This window comes from Nicotiana tomentosiformis, chromosome 1, assembly GCF_000390325.3.
Source record: "Nicotiana tomentosiformis chromosome 1, ASM39032v3, whole genome shotgun sequence".
NCBI classification, from domain to species: domain Eukaryota; kingdom Viridiplantae; phylum Streptophyta; class Magnoliopsida; order Solanales; family Solanaceae; genus Nicotiana; species Nicotiana tomentosiformis.
Window position 1 is genome coordinate 50232745 of NC_090812.1, and position 16712 is coordinate 50249456.

At 35.9% G+C, this 16712-nt stretch overlaps 3 protein-coding genes across 3 annotated transcripts; all 3 read left to right on the top strand.

The window, feature by feature from the left end:
- The first annotated feature begins 1580 nt into the window (after nucleotides 1-1580).
- LOC138906447 (uncharacterized) lies at nucleotides 1581-3598 on the top strand. The gene is made up of 4 exons (XM_070195255.1): nucleotides 1581-2045; nucleotides 2907-3053; nucleotides 3150-3226; nucleotides 3314-3598. Exons 1-4 carry the CDS (start codon nucleotides 1604-1606, stop codon nucleotides 3596-3598), a joined length of 951 nt encoding a protein of 316 aa, XP_070051356.1. The 5' UTR covers nucleotides 1581-1603.
- A 2333-nt stretch (nucleotides 3599-5931) lies between these two features.
- LOC104113768 (U4/U6 small nuclear ribonucleoprotein Prp31 homolog) lies at nucleotides 5932-7134 on the top strand. The gene has a single exon (XM_009624051.4). It carries the CDS (start codon nucleotides 6019-6021, stop codon nucleotides 6970-6972), a length of 954 nt encoding a protein of 317 aa, XP_009622346.1. The 5' UTR covers nucleotides 5932-6018; the 3' UTR covers nucleotides 6973-7134.
- A 2138-nt stretch (nucleotides 7135-9272) lies between these two features.
- LOC138906448 (uncharacterized) lies at nucleotides 9273-10631 on the top strand. Its single transcript, XM_070195257.1, has 4 exons — nucleotides 9273-9617; nucleotides 9871-10094; nucleotides 10242-10304; nucleotides 10481-10631. Exons 1-4 carry the CDS (start codon nucleotides 9273-9275, stop codon nucleotides 10629-10631), a joined length of 783 nt encoding a protein of 260 aa, XP_070051358.1.
- Nucleotides 10632-16712: the final 6081 nt, after the last annotated feature.

Here is a 16712-nt window from a genome sequence, read left to right on the forward strand (position 1 = left end):
CCCATTAGTTTCCTTTATTTGATTCTTTAGAAAAGAAAGAGGAGGGTGTGCTTGAGGGTTATTTCAATTTCATTTTTATTAGAGTTTAGCATTGTTCAACTTAGTACAAAATAAGGATGTGCTAGATTTGATTTCCTTCTAAAAAGAAAGAAGAAAAATTCATCTTTTCTTTTGAGATTTAGTATCTGAAGTTAATTGATGGACCATCTATTGGTTTAATACTCTAAGAAACAATGGGCTCAAATAACATTGAATCATGCTGGGCCAATTTCATAAACCGATTTGTCCAAATACATAAGATGTCCTCAGCTACTAAGTGGGTCAAGTATTAGTGAAACTCTACATATCTTTTCACAGTGTTATATCCACAATTCAATAGCCTTGCAATAATCTCAAAGTTTAGGAATACTAATGAATACCGCTAGTACAATTTTAGGCGCGTTTTAAACTTATTATCGTGATTATGTATACGTTCGCGTGACATAATTATGATTCCCAAAATAAATCAAGGTACGCTTCGTGCGACTTTGGCCAAAAATAATCTTGTAAATAATACTTGAGCCACTGAGTATTGATGTAAGAGTTTTGTTCTAAAAAAGAATATTTTAAGGATAAAATAGTAAAAATACTTGATCAAATTTAAAGTGCTTATAAGCAAAAATTTCATAAGTTGGGGGTGACCAACTTATGACTTTTGGCTTATTTTTGACTTATAAGCACGTGACTTATAAGTACTTTTAACTTTATCAAACGCGTAGATAAGTCGAAAAGTACTTATAAGCTAGTTTGACCAGCTTATAAGTTTAGCCAAATACCCTCTATGTCTTTTTACGTATTTTATCGTTTTGTAGTTTTATCAAATAAAATTACAAGTATAACTTCTAACAATATGAAATTGAAAGGAGAATAGACATAGAAAGCAAACAAAGAATCAAATTAAGATGTGCTAACAGCTCAATTTGACCACCAACGACAGTGTTGATGGATATAGGTTCCTCTGCCCTTAACCAAAGGTTGAACTCTGACTATAGAAAATATCCTGTTAAGAAGCAATTTTTCCTATACTGTGCATTACGTGGCACATAAGCCCCAATATAATTACCAAAAATCGTGTAAAAAAAAATAATGAACTTAAATTCATCCGTGGAAAAGAAAAGGAGATGCCTAGTTGTTCTAGAAGAAAAAAAGGAGTCAAGAAGTTTTTTTTTTATATAGATTTTATGAATATTTCTTTCAGTATAGTTAAAGAATGATTATCTTTCATCATTCATCACGAAATTAATCTTAGTAAATCTACTAGTTTTATAGTAGTGTTATGTCAAATTGTCAATGATGCAGTGAAGTTTATATGCATATCTCGGCTCTCGCTATATAATTTCTCGAAAATGACTTCTATTAATTAAGCAGTTTATAATCGAACGCGCAGCACTATATATCATCCCGGCCTCATTTTTTTTTTTTTTTGTAAAACCTCTCAACCGTTATATTTAGTATATATATATATAAGCAATTAGAAGTTAAAAAAGCTGCCCCGCTTCACCTCTAAAGATTGATATTCCATCTTAGAGAGGAACTTCACCTTCTATACTCCACAGTGATCAGCATGTGTTGTACGAACTTGGCTCCGCGCCGCCGCCGCCGTGTAAGAGTTAGAGTAATCAACATACTTGAATTTAAACTAGAAAAGAAGTACCACAATAATTTGGACTACGCATTATGGGCTCTCCAAATACTTGAACATGATTCAAATTCAATAGTGCAAGCCACTATCAGATCATGTGAAAGACCTGAAAAGATCTTCGAATTGCAAGTTACTCCAGAAGGATCTCCTGTGGTTGCAATCCTAAAAGTACCGATTTCGAGTTTTTCTCAACAAGATTATTCCTATGTTAACACTTGCTCCCGGATCAAATTTGACGTAAATGATTTAATGCAAGCAGTCGGAGCGTTTCGTGATCATGACTCTATCTCAATAACTGCGTACTATGAAGAGCGAGGAGAAGATGTACACTGCTATATGCGCATCACATCACTTGACCCACTACGTAAGTACATTGCTTAATTGTCTTCTTTTTTCATTTCAAGTTATTATCATATATTAGTCAATTTCTTGGAAGAAATTCAAGCTTTTGTGTAACGCTTAGTTGTTAGGAGTACTTTTTCTTGAAAAAATTTCAACTTTCTTACAGTTTCTTGAAAAAATATTTCAACTTCTTGTTGATCTTAATCGCTTTCTTGAAGAAATTTAAGTTTTTTTTTGTGTGTAATTATGCTTAGTTGCTTGTTAGCTCTTGGATTAAAGATTTCAACTTTGTGATGCTTACAGATTCTTGGCAAAATCTTTTAGCTAGGTTCTTGTTGATCTTAATCACTTTCTTGAAAGAATTTTAAGTTTTTTTTAATGCTCAGTTGTTAGTTTCTTAGGCGAAAAATTCAACTTTTTGTGATTCTTTTTAGTTTCTTGAATAATATCTGTCAAGTTCTTGTGATTAATCAGCGAATCTTCCGAGTTCTTGGAAAAAGAAACAAAAGTCTGTCTTGAATTATTGCTTAATTATGATTTTAGTCCTTGTATTAATTATTTCAGTCAGTCTAAATTGTGTTGTCTAACGTTTTGGCATTTTATAAGCCAAAACGATGCTAACTTTGTTAAGCCTAGCTGCCTGAGAAGCTTTCCTATATATATATATATAGAAGTTGTTGATTATACTATTCTCTTCTAGCACAACGTAACTTTTAGTTTCCTACCTATTTTCTTTTTGGTGATGTTCATTAACTCCTAGAAAAAGTTACGTTTAGTGTTTTCTTGGGATGCAAATGTCTCCATTTGGGAGTTTTAGTTGAGTACTTTTAGCTATATTCCTTGGTAGATTTATGTTGAATTATTGGAATTTTGTTTGTCTTAGGAATTGTTGAGGGAAGGGAACGCGTTGTGGATATTGAAATTCAGTCTGAGGATGATGCTTACATTGACGTGTCCGAACAGATTTATCAAGGGCTTATTGGGATACCACCGGCCACGTTACGACAGATTTTTAAATCTCACGTTGCAGGTATATATAATTTTTTTACACAAATTTAGCATCTTTTTCTTTGATTTAACTAAGTTAATTGTTGAATTAATGCTTCTGTAACTTACTTAAATGAAGGTCAATTAATAGTCTCACTCACCAGCACTCAGGTGAGATTCAGAACGACGACTGTAGACATAGTACTTTCCAAAGAGGTAAGTATAAGTACGTGATCGGTGAGATTAATTAAGATGCATCGCCTTCTCTTTGTTGATTTAATATTATCTTGTTCTGGAATGCAGGATAAAGAATGCATTATTGGGGGTATATTCGATCATGAAACTGAATTAAGCTTGGATTTGGACATGGTCAAACAGTCATGGGATTTTGCTTTGGTAGAAACCGACATTGTTTGGCTGTCAACGGCACGAAATGGGTTTACGTTGATCTCTTTCTCATTTTGGCCTCTGGGGACTCTCTCTTTTTTCTTTAAAGCAAGGTATCATGATCTAAAAGAAATCCATAACACTTGTTATGTTAAACACATGCATGTTGAATCCAAAAGAAACACTCCAAGATGTGCCTGATATATATAGCATCCCCCTATCATGTTTTCCACTTTAGAGTTCAGCCTACATTATATTCACAGCTAGACCAAAACCACAAACAATTCTCAACACCCTACACATTTTCTGCAATAATATTCTTCCCAATAGGATCCACTTAAGTTGTATCTCTGATCTTAAATTTAGATTTTAATAATTGCCACTATTATGTTTGTTACGTTATATTGTAATGAGCTGCTGCTTTAATTATTGCAGCAGAAATCTGGCAAGGACTAAGTTGTTGTTTTCATATCCAAAAGATCTAAAGTGTTCATGTCCTCATATATATATCACCAAGCTTTTTTGTGCAGAAGATAGAAAATACGAAGACAGAGATGGATATATGACGGATAAAGAGATGAAGATTGAGAGTTCCAAGATTGATTTTCTGTAGATTTTAACCTCGTGCTAGAAGAACGTTTGGTGACCATTTACATGCATTTGCAAATCACATAGACTTGGCAGTGGTATGACTGCTCTGCATTGACTAAAACCAGGAGAATGAGATTATATTGCGGATTTTTACTTTGTCATTTGGAATTTATGCAAGTTCAAAATTGATAATACTCCTAGGAAAAACAATTATCATGAATGGCAATACAATTTAACAGTTGATGTATCTTATTTCTTTCTATCGCTGATGTTTTTTTTAATGTACACAAATTTATGTATCTTTTATAGTTTTGTCAACTTAAAAGATAATTTTACTTAAAAGATAGAATTTGAGAAAGAATAATTCTTTCTAGTTACATAATTCAAAAACTTAGTTAATAGTTCACACTATTCAAGGAAGTAATTTACTTTTTATTGATTCAAATTTTTAATATTCGCTCATCCCAAATTTTAAATATTTATTTAATAAGAATTTTATTTTCAAAGGGTTAAAAAAACTATGAATATTGTACTTTTGGATCGTTGGGTTTGCAAAGTGTTAGTATTATTGACTTCTGTAAGCAATTTTCTCACTCTCTCTATACTATATTATTAAATATTTTTTGTAGTTATATGTTCTAATGGGTGAGCGAATTCTCAAATATTATACAAAAAAAATTGATATTGTTTGAGTTGGAAGGCTCATATATGAATATGGAAATGCACGGTAGTACATACAGTGGCGGAGTCAGGATTTTCATTAAGAGGATCAAAATGTAAAGAAATAAACTCACCAAGAAGTCAATGAGTGTCAATACATAGTATATATACATATTGTTTTTAAAATTACCTAGCTACACAGTATAATTTTTTAACGAAGGAGTGTCGGTTGACACCCCTTGAGTGCATATGGCTCCCAATGAGTACATATACTCCTACACAGGTCAATACCTATACTTCAAAGATTACCTTTGTTTCAGTTTTTAGAAAATAAACTGCGTATTTTGCAATAATAATATAGGAAAAACTATACAATATAGTCACTTAAAATAATAGTCGGTAAAATGAATAATTTTTGTATATTAATGAAAATACACACACACACACACACATATATATATATATATGTGTGTGTGTGTATGTGTGTGTGACTTGCCCGAGAATATGGTGGTTTAATTCTATGTTGTTTAAGAAGGAGTTCGAATGTAGGTGTGAGTTAAATAAATCAATTGGTAGTTTTTGTTCTATTGAAAATACTAGTGAAGATCTAAATCGAAAATTAAAAAAAATTAGAAGAATTGTGACAATTCTAGTTAGTAATCTTGATTATTTATTCAACGTTAAGGCCATTCGAAATATTATACATTATCAAATTGTAAATTTTGTGGGGTATTTTCATAAATAGTTTGTCGCCAATACGTATTAAGCTTACCACGAAAGTAGCCCGAAACCTTTTTTTTATTATTTATTTAGGGATAATTTGAGAGACCTCTTCTCAGATTTTTTTATTTTTCTCGTAACATTCTTTTTACCTTTTTTCATTAATATAAATAAAATATAATTTGACAACGTGCCATTTCTAATATTAAGCTCTTCTAATTAATTGATTTTATGAATATTTTCTCTAACAGAAAAGAATAAGATTAAACATCTTTTTTGCAAAAGAGAACAGATTAGGCAGCTGCAATTTTATGTCTTTTGCAGATTACTTATTCACTATTTTATTTTATGAGTTTTGATTCTATACAATAACTGACACATATGAACACTACATCAATTTTGAGTTGCGGAACGTCAGGAGATGTTTATGACATTTAACTCTTTTATTTAAGTTAGGAGTAGGAATGTGTGTTTCATAATTTACAAAGGATACTTATTTCCGTTTTCTATTTACATTAGGAAAGGATAATTGCACAAACGTTCCAATATATATATCTTCGAAATCGGATTCCTTCTTCAAAACCTAATTTCTGTTTTCTTCTCTCCAGAATAGAATCCGACCCATCGTGCTCGAAATTTCATCCCCATTAATGGCAACTGGTGATGCTTCTTTCCTGGATGATCTTGACGGATTGTCCGATCATGAAAAGAATCTGCTGCGTGCGGCGCTTAATTATGATGACCTAGATAACTCTTTCAAGCTGCGAAAATCACGTCGCTACATTCTGATGATGCAGAAAGTTGAAGCTGCACTAATTAAATCTGATGATAAACCTAAATCAGATGGCGTTGATGATCCAGAATATGATCAGCAGTTGATAATAGACTGCAGTGTGTTATCAGTTGACATTGAGAATGAAATTGCTTTAATTCACAATTTCATACGCGACAAGTATCAATTGAGAGTTCCAGAGTTCGAGTCACTTGTTCATCACCCTATTGATTATGCCCGGGCTGTTAAAAAAATTGGCCAGGAGAGGGATATCACTACTCTTGCCAGCGACTTGGAAGGATTTCTACCCTCAGCTATCATCACGGTTTTCTCTTGTTGGCGACTTGGAAAGATAATAGAAGCATGTGATAGAGTCCTTGCTCTTGATTCAGCAAAGGAAAAGCTTGTGCATTTTGTCCAGAGTCGAATGGGATATATTGCTCCGAATCTCTCTGCTGTTGTTGGGAATGCAGTTGCTGCTAAACTTATGGCTACTGCTGGTGGTCTCTGGTCCCTGTCAAAAATGCGTGTTTCTGATGTCCTGTATCTTGGTGCCAAAACGACGAAGAATAGTTCTGACCAATTTTGGGGTGTAGGAACTTATATTGAACAAAGTGAAATAATTCAGACTACTCCTCCACCTCCCGCCCTCAGATTCCGAGCCTATGGAATGTTGGCAATCAAATCAAAATTAGCGGCTCGTGTTGACTCCACCGGAAGACATCACACCGGAGAATATGGAACATCTCTTAGGGAAGATCTCCGTAAAAAGATAAAGAATTGTTTTGATTCTGTATGTCAGCATGAATTACTGTCTTATCTTTTTTTTTAATTACCAAGAAACCCCAAAGACCAGTGGCGCTAGGTTCAAAAGTATGTGGATGCTGCGCCACCCCTCAATGAAATTGTCTATTAATTTCTCTGCCTTCTCCATTGTTAGCATCATATTCGGACTCCAATAAGATGCAACCTTTACCAATGTTTTGAAGTACTCTCTTCGTATCAAATTATTTGTCATATTTCTCTGTTAGGCGGCCCCTTAAAAACATTAATTAGAAGGGATTTTTTTGACTATTTTACCCTTATTTATGTCTTAAGATATAATCTATCCACATTGAATATTTATTCTATTTATGTGTCATCTCCGTTACTAAGGGTAAAATAGAAAAATAATAATTAACTTTATCTTGAACTTATAAAATAACAAATAATTTGAGACAACTATTTTTAGAAACATCAATAGATAACGAATAGAGTAAAATGAACATCTCGATTCTTTAACAAAAAAAAGTAAGGGATTGACTCTTTTAAAGGTTAGAACTTTACACTGACCACAGAGACAATCTGCTTTTATAATACTGTTGCATATGGACAAACAACAGAAACACACTTGAAAGTAGTTAAAGCTGAGATCACATTTGTGAACGAAAACAACGAGGATTGTTAGTTGGGTACTTAGGTTTGATTAAAAAGACTCAATGCCTTTTCAATGCTCTCGCACTTGAGGTTTCTGGATCCAAATGGTATCCGAAACTTCTGGCAAGATTGTGATATCTTTTCCCCCTCAAACTGAGATTTAGACTATAAAAGTACCATGTATTTGCAGATTCTTTGACGTTGGACATGGATCACGAGAAAAGAATTGATTCAATGAATAGTATATGCCCGAATCAGCTGTAACTCTATACAACAGAAACATGGAGAATGTATGTCACATATACAACAGAACAATGCCTCCAAAAAGACTACGTGGTATACTGGCGTACTGTGTTTCATTTGCTATTACATTTCACGGAGGGTAATTACTAAGCTTCCTTGGAAGGTAGGCTTGTATCTCTAGATGGAAGCTTGATGTGTGGCTATAATTCCATATTTTAGTACATTATTTACCTTACATTTTATGTGCTTTAATGTTAAATTACACTTTATTTGCGCGTAATGGAGTCTATTTTATGTGTAGGTACAATGGAGATGAAATTAGAGCAAAAAGAATATTTGAAGTAATAAGTGTACTCGAAAACAGTGGAAAGAAGAAAGAATGAATTGAGTAGTGAAAAGATGAAGAAGCTGGCGAGGCAAGCATCTGAGCGCGCGTGGAAGATGGCGAGGCAAGTCTTTGAGCTCGCGTGGGAGCAGGCGACGCGAGGGATAAGGCGAGGTCGAGCTCGCGTGGAGGCAGGCGTCGCATCGTCTGGGGCGAGGTGCATCTCGCGTTGTGCCTCGCGAGGCACGGTCCGAGGCGAGCTTGATCCGGATTTTGAACGCAATATTACGGTTGTAGCATTCTTGTTTGTTGTAGGCCCCACTTGACTTTAATGACTAAGCCACCAAAAAGACTCTCTTAATGCCACCTTATTCTATGGTTTTAAGAGTCATACTTTGATAAAGCCTTGGCTGCCACGTTTTTGTAGTTAAAGCGTTATCCAAAATACCATTAATTAACCACTAATCTCATGATTAATTGATAATCTCTCACTATCCAATAATTAATCAATTACCCACATAATTAAGAATTATCTCAAATTACTTATAATACTACTCACTTTTAACATACCTTATACACCTTACTATCATGGTCATGTATCTTGTATGGTACTAGTCCATAAATATCGGGTATTACAGCTCGGATCGTATTTTATCCCAAATTGCCAAACTTCGACGAAATTTTAACGTACGAAAAAAATGCCGGATATAACATCTCATTTTTGAGCTTATATTAATTTACTTATGGCCTACTTCCATGTACGAAAACATGGGGTGTAATAGCCCGTTAACTGTACCTCAGTCACTTTGAACTCTAAAGTAAAACATCCTTCCACCATTAAGGAGTATAGGCCTATACCTTGCTGCACAGTCCTGTACAAAATAGTGTCAAAAATACTGACAAGTAGGTTGCAGGCTGTCAAGGATTCACTGGTACATAATACTCAAGGAGCCTTTGTTCCTGGAAGGGTGATAACTAACAACATTGTACTTAGTCATGAGCTTGTCAAGGGGTATGGAAGGAAAGGAATTTCCCCGCGATGTATGTTGAAAATTGATATGTAAAAAGCCCACGACTCAGTTAAATGGCCTTTCTTGGAGCAAGTGTTGAATCATGTGAACTTTCCAACCATATTCATTAAGTGGATCATGGAATATGTTAGATCAGTGTCTTACTCTATACTAATAAATGGCAAGCCAACTGAGCCTTTTGAGGCCAAAAAGAGATTAAGACATGGGGACCCTCTATCCCCATTCTTATTTGTGCTGGGAATGAAGTATCTCAGTAGGCTTCTAAAGGGATTGACAACTACACGAGACTTCAGATTCCACCCCAAGTGTGCAAAGTTGCAAATAATTCAACTAGGATTCACTGATGATCTGCTATTATTCTCTAGAGGTGATCAGCCATCCATTCAGTTGCTCTTAACCTACTTCCAGAAATTCTCACAGGCATCATGTTCGGTAGCTAACATGCATGAGCAAGAGTTCTGTGTACTTTGGTGGTGTGAGCCCAGGCATACAACAACAGATACTGGAGTTCTTGGGAATTGTTAAAGGGGAACTACCAATAAGATATCTTGGTGTACCACTTAGTACAAAAAAACTATCAGCAGTTCAGTGTCAACCTCTACTAGACAAAATGCTGGGTAGAATTACCTCTTGGACTGCAAAATTCTTGTCTTACGCAGGCAGAGTCCAGCTATTAAAGAGTGTATTGTTCTCAATACAAATCTTCTGGTCACAGATCTTCCTACTACCTAAAAATATTTTGCTATTGATTGAAAGAATATGTAGGACCTTCTTATGGACATGTGGTGTGGAGGTTACAAAGAAAGCATTAATAGCGTGGGAGAAATTGTGCATACCTAAAGCTGCTGATGGTCTGTACCTGTTGAATATCTCTAAGTGGAATAGAGCAGCATTATGTAAGATGCTGTGGAACCTATGTAAAAAGAAAGATAAGCTGTGGTTCGGTGGATACATGTCTACTATAGGAATGGGAAACCAATCCTAAGCAAGTATCGTGGATGGTTCAAAAAAATTTCAAAGCTAAAAAGTATGTAGAGTAGGCAGGGTATACTAAAGTGGATTTGCAACACATGAATTCATTTTCAGTCAAGCTAATGTATCAGAAGATGTTGGGGAATATCCCAAAGGTGGGTTGGAGGAAACTGATTTGTAACAACTTGGGATCCCCAAAGTGGATTTTCAATATTCCTGGTGTTACATGGGGAACTATATACTAGAGATAGGTTAAGCAACTGGGGAATCACTACTGATATATCTTGGTGTCATGTGTGGCCAAGCACAGGAAAGCATATCTCACTTGTACTTTGAATGTACTACAACTGCAGATGTGTGGAACAAAATCCTAGGGTGGCAAGGGATAACAAGGCAAGCTCAATGTTGGCAAGAAGAACTGCTAAGAGCTATGAAGAATGGCAAAGGGCACAGTGTAAATGCAGAGATATTTCGAATGTCCCTAGCATGCTGCATCTACAATAGATGGCAAGAAAGGAACCAAAGGATATTCCAGAACTGTACAAGAACTACCGATATGTTCACCAGAACTATTGTTCAGGAGGTACAGGTCAGGGGAAGTCTGAGGCCAAGTATGCAAACAAGATTAAAGGAGCTGAACTTCTATCCTAGCTAAGGATAGGACTAGAGAAAATAGAAGATTAAAGGGTAGTTGGTAGAGCACGCTAGTACTGGGGCTTAATGTCGAGCACTATTATTCAATTTTGCTTAGTTATACGCTGTACAGTTTTTGTTTGAGGTTATAAATAAAATTTTACTTACCAAAAAAAAAGCCAAAAGTACTTTGTTTTACAATTGCAATGGCAATTCCTTCCTTGACTCAAATATTGGGAACACAATGGACAATATTTGAGTCAAAGTTGAAAAAAATCATTTGAAGTTGAAGTAGAGAAGTGCTTGTGGATTTTCAAATAACCCAGATAGTTGAGTTTAGTGCTTTCATTTTTAAATTTATGGGATTCTATTTTCTAATTTTGTACTGCTTTTTAGTTTTCGTGGTTCTTTGGCATTAAATATGTCTTCTCCAATGTTTTTTTATGGTTTAATTTAGTGTTGCAGCGCCGCTTGTGGAAAAAGAATTGGCCTTTGTATGAGGGATTTGGTTTCTAGTTTCTATAATAGTTTTTTAGTAGAAAATATTAGAATTTAAGTGGGAAACTATTGGCATCAGCATTGCAAGATGATGGTTTTGCCCTTAAGAGACAAATTATCTACCTGTATTGGAATGACTGAAACTCAAAATTGAGAAGGAAAGGGATTAAGTGATGAAGTTTTATTCTTATATTTAACTTTTTAATGAATGAAATTTCTCATTAATTTTGCTGAGTCAGGAGAATCAGATTGTAATAAATGTATAAAGAAAAATTCACCCGATAAAGCCTATTATTACCCCTTTGACCTTTCTCTATTTTAAAGTCCGGTTGATGACGTGGCATATCACTTAACAATATTTGCTTGTGGCAGTACTTGAGTAGTTCAATTTTGGGTGTTCTCGCTTATTTTCTGCAAAATATAGAAATAATTGAGGTATTTTCTTCACAAAATTTTGGTGTTATAATTCTCATTTAAATATGCTTAATTTGATAGCCATCTGGAAAGTTATCCCGCAAAAAAGCGAAAGGTTTAAATAAGACCAATATTTGGGAATAAAAGTGTTTTATTTCCCTATTATATACAACAACCAATTAAGCAAATATTTAAAGGTCAAAGAGGAATAAGAATGGAAGATATTTTTTGTGCGTAACCATTTGAAATGGGCTACCTCAAAGTTTATGGGCAGTAGAAATTGGCCATGGCAGTGGGCAGGTATTTGCTCCCAAGTTTTAGCTCTTATCCCTAAGATTGAGAGTATTATTGTAAAGTGGGAGAAACCATCTCTTGGTTGGATTAAAATTAATACCGATGGTAGTTGTTTTGGGGATGGTTTGACTGGTACGGGAGGAATTATCAAAGATTAATTCAGGTGGTAATTTGATTATGGCATTTGCTAAACCTGTTGGGCGGGGAACCAGTAACTTTGGTGAAGCAAAAGCTGCCTACTTTGGGGTGAAATGGTGCATATCACATGACTTTCTGGATTTTATTTTGGAATGTGATCCGTTGTTAATTGTTAATATGATAAAAGGCAATGCAAAATTGGTGTGGCAAATGCAGGACATTGTAGTGGAGATTAGAAGACTTATTTTGCAGGCTAATTGTGTTATATATTCAACATTGCTATAGAGAGGCAAATCAGGTTGCCGATGCCCTTGCCAAATACAGTATTGAAGATATAGAAGCGTGTTTACCCTAAAATTTCAAGTAACAATTAAACTTATTTAGTGGTTTCAAGGATACGTGATTTAATCCAATGCTAATTGATAAACAAGGAATTAAATAGATAATCTGAATAGTAAAATAAATCAAACAAGGATTTAATCCAGTGTTCTGACAATGCTTTCGACTTCGATTCGAGATGGTCTCGAGGTTGGATAATAAGAACAATAAAGAACAGAAAATAAACAGTGATGAGCAGTAATAGATAGTAAGTGAAATAGAGAAAGCAGTGTATGTGTATGTGTTTATTAGTCAATCCATCTCCCTTACAAATGAATGGGGTCCCTCTTTATATAGTAGAGGAATCCTAAATAAAGTACAATTCTAATAACGGAAACAAATCCCATGATTGGCGCCAATAACCGCTTGATTCGATCTGTTCCGGGATTTCCGCCGAAATCTTCGGTCGGTTGCTAATATCTCGTCATTCTGTTATTATGCCTTACTCGAAGTCGGTCATGCTCGGTATCGATCTTCAACGAGGACTTCGATCTTCATGCTCCATACTCTGCCATTGAGCTCGAGTCTGGTCTATTACAAACACTTCGGTTGCTTGTGGTGGTACTTAAGTAGTTAAATTTTGGGCGTTTTCATTTATTTTCTGCAAAATATAGAAATAATTGAGGTATTTTCTTCACAAAATTTTGGTGTTATAATTCTCATTTAAATATGCTTAATTTGATAGCCATATGGAAAATTAACCTGCAAAAAAGCGAAAGGTTTAAATAAGACCAATATTTGGGAATAAAAGTGTTTTATTTCCCTATTATATACAACAACCAATTAAGCAAATATCTAAAGGTCAAAGAGGAATAAAAATGGAAGATGTTTTTTGTGCGTAACCATTTGAGATGGGCTACCTCAAAGTTTATGGGCAGTAGAAATTGGCCATGGCAGTGGGCAGGTATTTGCTCCCAAGTTTTAGCTCTTATCCCTAAGATTGAGAGTATTATTGTAAAGTGGGAGAAACCATCTCTTGGTTGGGTTAAAATTATTACTGATGGTAGTTGCGATAGAATATAAGGGTCCACCAAACTGTATAGAGAACCAGGTTCTTTATCAGTACCACTAGAACACACGCACGCTGCAGTAAGTAGATGATAAGAGGATTTTTACGTGGAAAATTCTCAGCTCAACGGGATTAAAAACCACGACCTACCCTTATAGGATTTCAACTTCACTACTGAGCAACTTTTAGATTACAACCTCTGCAACCTAGGAATTAATCTCTTAATCCCTCACTAACTTGTAATACTCTATTACAAGCCACTTTGTAATAACTCTATTACAAAGACTTTACAACTCGACTAACTCTAGCCAAGACTTAAACACAAAGGTTTAAGGTTTATAAAGGGTTTTCTAATGAATACTTCTAAACAAGCTAAGTAGGAATTACAATTGAAAAACTATTACAAAGTTACAACTCAATTAAGGACATACAATGACTTGCTGTGGGGAACTGGTCCGTAGTAGTGTTGTTCTTTGTTCTTGATGCACTTGAGAATTGATTGCTTGATGATCAATGACCGTGTGAGAGCTTCGATGATTTCTTTAAGTGAACAAGTGATTTGTTTTACATTCCTTGATGTTAATAATGCATTTGTGACATCACTAGGATGATGTAAGCAAGGTAGATAAAAGACGCTCTGGATAAAGTTGACTGTTGCACTATTTCTGCACTGTAGCATGTGCAGGCAACAACTTTACAACTGGGGCAGTTGACTTGTACAATTTTCTCGGGAAATGATAGTTATATGTTCCCTCTGTTGTTCCTCTGACTCTGAAGAGTTGAAGCATATTCCAAGCTGGAACCTTTCGATCTTAAGGTCTTGAGGATATGTAACTGGTTCCTTATCTGGTACTTGACAGTAAGTTTGTTAGATCATCAAAACATAAAGCAAGGTACTTGTAACCTATCAATTTCCCCATTTTTGATGATGACAAATTTATAATTGAACATCCCAGAAAAAGACCGCACAGAACCAGACAGTGAACCAGAAAAGCCTTAAGGTTCCCCCCCTGAGTCTGTATTCCCCCTTAATCAGTGCTCATTAATCAATTAATCAATTATACACATTAATCTTCCCCCTTTTGGCATCATAAAAAGAAGAGCAACAAGTATATAGCAAAAAAAAGTCTAGCTTGAGTTAATTCATGCCACTTCTGTGCACACAACATGACTAAAAATAGAGCATAAAGACAAGGCATAATTAGAAAAAAGGAAAAAGCTAGCATTAGCATTAATTTGGATTTTTCAATAGGAGAAGAGTCAATGTTACTACCACCATCCACAGTTTTGAACAAACAAAAAACAAACACCACAAACATCATCATAAAAACTAACACTGAGGGAATAGACTGATCACTAAAGACTGGACATTGAAGGGACACTATTTAGGGAGCACTGGAAGAAGATGGCTTAGAAAGGGCTTGGAGGATTAAATCCATTCGAGCATTTGCTGACATTTGCTCGTTGAGCAGTCTCTCTTTCAGGTCCTCCACTTATTTCCTGAGCTCAACATTCTCTTTTGTTAGACGCGCAACCTCTTCTCCTTGAGAACAACTAGAACCAGGTGCCTCCTGCAGCTGACTTAACTGAGTCTCAAGGATAGCATTCCTTGCTTTCAATTTTCTTATCTCCGAGGTAGCACTTTTCTGAGCATTAATCAGCTGAGATATGTTAGAAGAGCTTTCGACCCCTCCAATTTTCTCGATACACTCACATTCTTCAAGAGTAGCTTTGGAGAAAGTTTGCTTCTTTGTGCCCACTTTAGCTTGTCCTAGAGGAATTTTGAAGTGCTTAAAGACCTTGGTGAGAAGGAACCCATATGGCAGCCCATGATTATCATCTTTAAAGTCTGCCACTTTGTTCATGTGCTCTATCATAATCCCAGGCAGATTGATGGTAGTGAAATTGTCCAGTGCTTCCATGAGGAGCATGTCTGCACGAGAGGTGATATATCTTCTCTCAGCTCGAGGCAGCAGTACCTTGTTCACCATCTCAAACAGCAGTTGGTATATAGGAAGGAGGGCCTTCTTCTGAACCCGTTCCCCCTGCTGAACTACTCTATCCTTTAATATGGCATTTCTGAAATTTTGAGAACAGGATCCATGAACACTAGACAACCCTTCAGCAGACACATCAAGAATGGACCCCAACAAGGTAGAGTCCATCACCATATCAACTCCATTCACCAACACACAGATGTGATCATCTTCAACTTTAAAAAGGTCAGCATAGAAACTTTGAACTTCCTCTTCATACACCATTGGATCATCATTTGTGAACAAATGTGTCCACTGTTGGAACTCACAGATCTCAACCAGCTGTCCCCATAGCACATTTTGACTTCTTAACCTCTCTTTCCCAGCACTCCTTGGATCACCCACTCTAGCCTTCTTTGAGGAACCAGGTTCCTCATCCATATCAGCTTTTCTCTTAGCAGACTTGCAAACATTCTTTCTTTTTTCATCAGACTTCATATACTTTTCACCCAATTCTTCCATCACCCTGGCAGCAGACTCTTCTACCAACTTATCACCAGATTATTTCACCACATTTTCACTAGCAACAACATCATTAGACTTGTTCAGCAGACACAGAATATCCCCTTTTAGGCTTGGGGAGTCCATGCTTCTGTGAGCACTTTCTAGTCAAGGAACCAAGTTCCTATTCTACTTCATCATCCACATTCACAACTAGCACTGTCTTTTCGCTCACAACTTTTCTATCTTTCACTAATTTTCTTCTCCTTGACTTAGCTTGGCTGTTCTTAAGCGCAGACTCAAGAGCCTCCTTCCTTTGCAACCTTATAGTAGGTCGCTTAGGAGTAGACTCTTGAGTAACCATTAGTCTACGCCTAGTCAAGCTAGCAATTGGTATATCATCAGGATCCTCTTCACTTTCCCAAACTACTTCTTCAGAATCAGATCTCATCTCAGGAATAACCACAGATAAAGGCTCAACATCAAAATGAGGGGAGGGAGCAGGATCAATACTGACCTGGGCTCTTGAGAGGACCCCTGAGTTGGATCCTCTGAGGAGGGATCAGGTCCCTCATTTGGGACCCCCATAGTATTGTCCCGTGCCAATTGTTCAACAGGCACAAGCTCTCTACCCTCTTTCACAGTCTTAGACTCTTCCCCCTGAGTCCCAAAACCATCATCACCTTCTTCTATAACAACCCCTTCATGAGCTATGGACAACATGTTCTCTATTGCCTCTTTCTC

Coding starts and splice junctions, on each gene's coding strand:
- LOC138906447 (XM_070195255.1), top strand. CDS start 1,604: ATGTGTTGTACGAACTTGGCTCCGCGCCGCCGCCGCCGTGTAAGAGTT. Junction 2,046..2,906: donor CACATCACTTGACCCACTAC/GTAAGTACATTG, acceptor TGTTTGTCTTAG/GAATTGTTGAGGGAAGGGAA. Junction 3,054..3,149: donor TTTTAAATCTCACGTTGCAG/GTATATATAATT, acceptor ACTTAAATGAAG/GTCAATTAATAGTCTCACTC.
- LOC104113768 (XM_009624051.4), top strand. CDS start 6,019: ATGGCAACTGGTGATGCTTCTTTCCTGGATGATCTTGACGGATTGTCC.
- LOC138906448 (XM_070195257.1), top strand. CDS start 9,273: ATGGAATATGTTAGATCAGTGTCTTACTCTATACTAATAAATGGCAAG. Junction 9,618..9,870: donor TGCATGAGCAAGAGTTCTGT/GTACTTTGGTGG, acceptor TTCTGGTCACAG/ATCTTCCTACTACCTAAAAA. Junction 10,095..10,241: donor AAAAAGAAAGATAAGCTGTG/GTTCGGTGGATA, acceptor ATTCATTTTCAG/TCAAGCTAATGTATCAGAAG.